We start from the raw sequence: 7,735 nt of genomic DNA on the forward strand, positions 1-7,735 counted from the left end.
TATATATATATATATATATATATATATATATATATTAGGCATAGACACTGCTAGGCACATGAGATAGATAAACAGAAAGACAGCTGCAGTTATTCAAAGACAAATTAAGCGACATCGTTTCTCTTTGATGACTTTCAAAAAGTTTAAATGAAGCGCCCGCAGTCTAAGTTATGTAATTTGGGAATTATGAAGCAGAGTTACTTCCCTCAAAATTTAGATGTTGGTAATAATAATAACCCTATCTACTATAGGTACAAAGCCTAGGTTTTTGTGGGGAGGAGGACAATCGATCACATCAGCCCCAATACTTGACTGATACTTAATTTATCGATTTGATGATTTGTTCTGTCATTTTTTTACTTCTAATTTTGTTTTAGAACTTTTTTTTTCATTCAAAAGAAAATTATATATTGAATTTTTTCAGAAACATCATGGTAAAAGGAAAATATCATAATTTACAGAAATAATTATAGAAATAAGTTTATTAGTGATAGAGTTAAATTTACCTTTCTAAGTTCATCAGATATAACAAAATTTTCATAATACTCATCAAAACATTTGTATAGTCTTCCACTCTCATAGATAACTCCATTCTCTTTCAATCGATCAAAAAATTCCATAGAAAGGAGAGAACAGGGTACTATCTCTATGTCAACTTTGGATGCCTTTTGGCCTGTAATAACATAAAACAAGTCTTATAATTGTGGATGAATATTTCATTCCTTCAAATTTAATGAATGTTTACACCAACAGTAATAATCGTAAATGATTATAAGCATGAATTTGAAACCAAAAAAGATATCCTTTACATTAAAATCCTAGCTGTTAGTTTATACATAATAATAATTTCCAACATAGAAATCAACATGTAAAAATTATTTCTAATATTTTGTCAGAATAATGGACAAAATATCAATTATAATGTATATTTTATATTTGTAATATTTAAGATTCTTTTAGGTGGTGAGCTGGCAGAATCATTACCTTGCCGGGCAAAATGCTTAGCAGCATTTCATCTGTCTTTACATTCCAAGTTCAAATTCCACCAAGGTCGGCTTTACTTTTCATCTTTTTGGAACTAATGAAATAAGTACCAGTTGAGCACTGGGGTCAATGTAATCAACTTACCCACTTCCTCAAAATTGCTGGCCTTGTGCCAAAATTTGAAATCAATATTTAAGTTTCTTTTAATTTTATAGTAAGAAAAATTATCTATAAGCTCAAAAATGACTTTTATTCATTATATTATATGATAAATAATTTAATGGCATTTGAAGAAATCAATGTTGTGACTTCTGTAGCATGGATTCAAACTTGCATTGCCATATTACGAATTTCAAGTCATAACTTAACAATGGCTTGGTCATATGTGCAGCTGAGTTACTGTCCAACCAGCAGCTGCTGTCCATGTGATAGTTTCTCCAGATCACCTGGAAGATTCTACAAACACAGCCGATAAATAGAGTCCTTTTGACACCAATTTTGGTATATTTTTGGGAGCAATACGAAATACAGATTCTGCTGTAGTCATTCTAGTGACTACATACTTAACCGATTTGTGATGGTAGTAGAAGACAATGAAACACTAATGTATATATGGTCCTATGTTAATTCAATCTTTGTGCCTAGCTTTGATATCCATTTTACATGTTGAATTATAGTGCTCCATCTTGCTTACTCTACATGTATAATTGTAATGCATGAACATCTTTTCACAACTAGTATGACATAACAAATCATGTTTAAATGTTTGCTTTGTATAGTTTAGTTATTACATGTTGCTTTTCCATGAACTAACCACATCTCATTCCAGTGACATTGGTACAACATACACAACAGGAAACACTTCCATAGGGTAATTTCAGTCAGTATTAAAAAATATGGAGGAAACGGTGTATTTGAACCTGACATTAACTATGTCTGGCAAGTGAATTCTCAAGATAAACTATTTGACCATGGCTTCCAGTCAGTCTTTTGTCTCTTGGAGAAGATTTTTTTTTTGTCAGCTATCACAATGTATGCTTATAGCACTCATCCTGACTCACAATTTCCCTGTGCCCCAAAGTGTTATTTTAAACCATCCCCACCATACATACACTCTTCTTATATGTCAATGAACTACATACCATCACCTCTAGTGATGTCCACTTATATGCAGCTGATACTATCCTTCATCCATATGAAAACAACTTTATGAACAGAGACCTTGGAAATATTCTCTAGTGTGGATAGAAAAATCTTGTCTTCTTTAACAGTAAAAAGACAATCACTACACATATTAAGCAAAAATATTGTATTTCACTCCAACCTAAACATAACGACAAGTCACTACAAATGCTAGATCACCGGAGCACTAATGATCTCTTCTGGAAACGTCACACTGTCAACTAGCAAAGACTGCATCAGAAAATAACTGGCCTTCCTCTTCAGGACCAGAAAATATATCAGTTTCTTAACAATTTCCAACATTATACAAAACTAAAGTGAAACCCACAAAGGAACTGTAAGATACACACTGGGAACTGAAAGATACTTTAAACTACATCCCAAAGTACTTCTGCTAACCCACAGACAGGCTGTCACTTCACACTGCCTTTTATTCTAGTTACAGTGGCCACTTTCTCTTGGAGCTAGTTACTCTAGTGCCACCTCATTACAGGCCCTGCTGACTCATTCATCATGCACATTGTACCAACACTTTCACGCACTGCAGTAGTCACTACATTTAGTTCTTCCTCCTCAGAACATCAGTTCCCCTCCCTTCCTGCTCATGTTTTCCTGGTAGCCATCGAGTTACAGCTGTTCAAGGGACACATCAACCATATCAAACTCACCAATTTCAAAGGTTCTGTGAAGGCCATGGGCACACCCATTCTTCTAGACCAAATAATTAAAAATAAATAAATGAAACTTGTGAGAGGTGATCATAATTATTATCCTTTTATGTTTGCTTTCCATTGTGATATGAATTGGACAGTTGCCACTCTCTGAGTTCTTATTTGGTTGGAGGATACGTCTCGCTTTTATTATGGCACCAACACTAGAATCTTGACTGCAACAAAATAAGACTAAAGTTTTCTCTGCTTTACAACATGTAATGTGTACATTTTATAGTGACATTAGCACTAGTGAGGCTACTTTGTACCCTGCAGGATAAAAGGGTTCTTCTCCTTGCTCAATATTGTTCCAAACAATGTGACCAATAGAGAAATAGAAAAGAAGGCAATAATAGGAGATGAATAAGAGTGAGACGGAGAATATATAATGCATATTTGCTAAACTATCAAAAATGTTCCTATTAACACTCTATCTCAAACTGGTGTATATGTATTTTAGTAATTGTAGAGGTATGAAAGGTCATGTTTAGTGACTTTTCATGTCTCTTGTCGTACAATCAGTAAAGTGAGTTGTGGTATGATAAATAAAGAAAAAAATTAATTGCAAGAAACATCACCAAAATAAAACATACCAAGTCTGCTCCAACCATTAGCTGAGCAAATTTCCAAGTTGCTAATTATTGTTGGATTATTAAAAAAGCTCTGAAATAAAAAAATAAAAAAATATGTATATATAAGTTATACTATCATTTTATTCTTGATTAAAGTGAGACTCTCACAAAAACTAGATGACAAATAATTCAACCTTGAATTTATTGACCGTCAGATGGCAGTTGACATAATTTCAAAAGCTGTTTAGCAAAAAAGAAATCTATGTATCAATGAATGGCTTGTCATTGTCTTCTTTTTCTTTTTATGTCTTCAGTTCTATTAAAGACATTCAAGAATTATGAAGGAAATAATTATTTAAATAACCTTGAAAATGTTATCTTTACAAGCTTCTTTGCACAGATTTTTTGATTTTCAAAGAAGTGACTACAGAGGTTTGAATGTACTTGAGTCAAAAGACATTAAAAGCATTCTGGATAATGATCCAGAGAATTCATAAACTTCAGCTTTTTATTGTTGTTGGAAATATGAGTGAGTGTATGTGAAGTTTTCAAAAGTATTTGATCACTCATCATTGGCCATGTCTACATCTGTAGCATATCCATTGCATTGATAACAATACTAATGCATTTACTCTGTAGCGAAACTTCTCTCTCAGTTATATATATGTGAATGCGGACGGAGCAGATAACATCTAGCTTTCGGCCACATCTTTGGACCCTGTTGTGTCCACCACTCTGATTGGTTGGTATTGGCACACTTTTGTCTCTAGTTCTATTTTGCGCCAGGGCGTAAACCAACCAATCATAGCCTTCTGATAAGGTCACGTGGAGCAATTTTCTGAACCCCTGCTTGAGCTGATTATTTTCTTGTAAATAGCTAGCTTGTCTGCGCTAAGTTTGTCTTGGCCTTAGACCTTCTGAGGTCTAGCCGCTGACCACAGAGCACCAGCCAGTTCCAGCGACGACACAACTCTGCTCCACTGGAGAACCAACACCACTGTTCAACTAACTGTTTACTACAAGCTTCTTCGTTGCCAGTGTCTACATCAACGTCTCAACGTACACACCAAACCAGCAACGCTAACATAACTTTCTCCACGCTGTTTGTGTGAAATGCTTCACCAGGGTTAACAGCCAGAATTCAACCTACGAGAACTCCTGTACCAAGTAACCGGCCACAGCATTGAAGCCTCAACTTCTTACATGACATGTGTCTTACTATGGCTCTGCCTTCAATGCCACAACCTCTTGGTACAGCACTTCAACTTACTGTGTACCTTAGCTACGAACTGGTATTTCTAATCCTTGTGTCTGGGCTTTTAACATCCTTATTACAGACTGTTTTCTATGCTCTGTATCACTTGCATTCACATACACATATTTGTATATACACACACTCTTTGTTTACACAATGGCCTGTCTTATATTGTGTTTCATTATGTCCCATTCACTCACACACAGACATTCTAGTTGACTACCAATAAAACCTTACTTTTATACATTTGTTACCAGTTGAGTCTCTCTCCTTTTTTGTTGGCACTTAACTCTTTATTAACTCATTCCATCTTTTGTTTTTTATATTTTGTGCCTACCATGCGATGCGCTAAAGGAGCTGTTCCTTCGTCACCATCTCCTGGTCGCTACAACTCACAAACTCTTACATATTGATGTGGCCATTACTAATACTTTAGTGGCATGTACTACTTTGCAAATATCTGTTGGAAACTAGTAGTGACTAAACTAGAAAGAATAGACAGCTACAAAGAAGAGATGTTAACCTCAACACACTAGATCGGCATGAAATATTTACAACTCTGACATCAACAAATGACATCAGTATACATCACTTCAATTGCACACAACCACAATAAGAAACCTTTTGGAAATTACTGAAAGGTGCAGTAAATCCTGTTATTAAGTGAGTCTAGATATTGGAAGAAGGAAATGGGTAGGATATAAGGAGGTGCTGAAAAGTTCCTGGCTTTGGGTAAAAGAAGATATAAGAGGATCAGTTAATCATGATTTTATTCAACTATTCCCTTCTCAGATTCACAGTGGTCCTTCAGTTTTTCTAAACCCTGTAAAAGAACTCAGAATGTTGGGCCTTCAGCCAGTCCTTTTGAGATATCCTTAAAGCCAGGAACTTTGAAGCACCCCCTCCATATGAATAATTGAAGCTGTAAGACTGAGACAGAATAGGTATAATAAGAGATGAAGATTAATGATAATGCTTATGATAAATACCATGATAATACTATTCAACAATATAGAAAAAGTGTTTTATAGTTAAGAAATAGATAAAACTAATACATACATTAATCAGAGTCTTGTACTGATAAGATTGAAATGCTTGATCAAAAGAAAATAGTTGAATTTTCAGAGTATCCTTCATACCCCTGTGTATATAAAAAGGAAGGTAGAGAAATTAGAAAAAAGACATCAAAGTGGACCATAATTAAATGTAATTAATTATTTACCATGTCTCTGAGTCCCAGTCATAAAATCAGAAAAGCTCTCTTTAGTGATGCTATAGCCATAATAAAATTCTCCTGGAGTTGGAGTCTTCTCTAAGTAACTGTGATATATCCTTCCTTCATGGAAAGGATATGAGTCTACTGTAAGTCTTTTGGAATGATTTCATGATTAATAAAGCAATTATTAGTTGTGGTTTTGCATCTTACATAGAAAAGCGCAGTTGCTTTTTGAGTCCTATTTCCAATTAAGAAGACTTAACTGTTGAAAATTAAGAGACTTTACCAGTAGCAGTAGTATGTTTGATATTGTTAATATTAAAGCCAAGATGTCTGTAGTGGGGCTGCATGCCCAACACCCCCACTGGAAATTATTAACTGGATAAAAATACTTATTTAAAGTGCAAAGGAGAGATTATAGTATTTTACAATTTTTCTACCCTGAATATCGTATTGTTTTCAACTTGAGGCACAAGTAATTTCAAGGGAGCGGGGTTAGTCAATTATATTGATCTTAGTTTTCTACTGGTATTTATTTTATCACTCACAAAAGGATGAAGCAAAATCAACCTCAGCAGAATTCTCAAATTTCAATGGGTAATTCGAGACAAACTGAAACAGTGATTTGTTTGTATATATTGTGTTATAGAACAGATAAAAATTTTTGTATTCGAAGTTTATTCATGTAAAAAATTGTCGTATTTCGGTAATTTCAACCAATCACTGACGTCTATTGAGGTGAAAACAATTACTGCCGTGGAATGTAAACAACATGTTCTAACGGTGTCATGGGATCTTTTCCCTTGAATAAAATTAGTGCTGTAGTTTGTCAACAACAACTATCCGTGGTACTGTTATTTATGACATCGTTCGTGCGTTTGTACTGGTTTTAGCTTTAGGGCTTTAGGGTTAGGGTTCGGGCTTTAGAGTTAGGGTTTGTTTTAGGGTTACGGTTAGGGTTATGATTATTTTTGCCATAACCTCACTCATAACCCTAACCCTAAAACCCTATAACTCATAACCATAACCCTAACCCTAACCCTAAAACCCTAACTCTAAAACCCGAACCCTAACCCTTAAACCCTAAACCCTTACTAGAGAATAATGATATAATTAAACAGGGAATAACACTCTCGACACCGGCAAAAATTATTGTTTACAAAAACAGTAGTAACTGTATTCAGCTGAATAGACGTCAGTGATTGGTTGAAATTACAGAAATACGACAACTTTAACATGAAATAACTTATTAAGAAGAAACTTTTGTTAAGACGGCTAAGAGAAAACGATGTTTTATATGACACATTCTACCAGTATCCAAACTTTGAAAGTGTTTCGTTAAGAAAACAAGTGGTGCCCGTCAAATCAGAAAGATCCGTAATAGATTAGCCAAAAAACCGTACCGCTTGACAACCGGTGTTGGTGTGTTTATGTCCCTGTAACTTAGTGGTTCACCAGAAAGAACCGATAGAATAAGTACCATGCTTATAAAGGGGTGACTACTGGGGTCGATTCATTCAACTAAGATTTTTTTTTTTTTTTGCTTAATCGTATAAGATACAGTTTATCTTTTATTATTATTTTTTAAAAGTTACGACTGGCGAAATGGTGTGCTTCAATCAGAACTTAGCCCCGATTATATCGGAATTGGTTGTGAAAAACTTTTTCGAAGGAGACCGGGGGTAGTTTCGGATAATTCATATGGATAGACTTTGTCTCTTCGTAACTTTCAGAAAGATGGAAATATTTTAATGAAATTTTCTTCAGATACGTTTCAAATAGTGTAAATTACGATTATATCGGAGTTTAATGTGAA

The 7,735-nt window shown here is 34.5% G+C and overlaps 1 protein-coding gene across 1 annotated transcript in view; it reads right to left on the minus strand.

The window, feature by feature from the left end:
* Positions 1 to 7,735, minus strand: part of LOC106878127 (cilia- and flagella-associated protein 300) — a 205,551-nt gene that overhangs the window by 194,815 nt on the left and 3,001 nt on the right. The window contains exons 3-5 of the mRNA XM_014927248.2: positions 5,763 to 5,844; positions 3,470 to 3,539; positions 507 to 673 (exon numbers count right to left, since the gene is read on the minus strand). Coding sequence (XP_014782734.1) covers positions 507 to 673; positions 3,470 to 3,539; positions 5,763 to 5,844 — 319 coding nt within the window. The remainder of the gene's footprint in view (positions 1 to 506; positions 674 to 3,469; positions 3,540 to 5,762; positions 5,845 to 7,735) is intronic.

The sequence above is a fragment of the Octopus bimaculoides genome, chromosome 3 (assembly GCF_001194135.2).
Source record: "Octopus bimaculoides isolate UCB-OBI-ISO-001 chromosome 3, ASM119413v2, whole genome shotgun sequence".
NCBI lineage: Eukaryota > Metazoa > Mollusca > Cephalopoda > Octopoda > Octopodidae > Octopus > Octopus bimaculoides.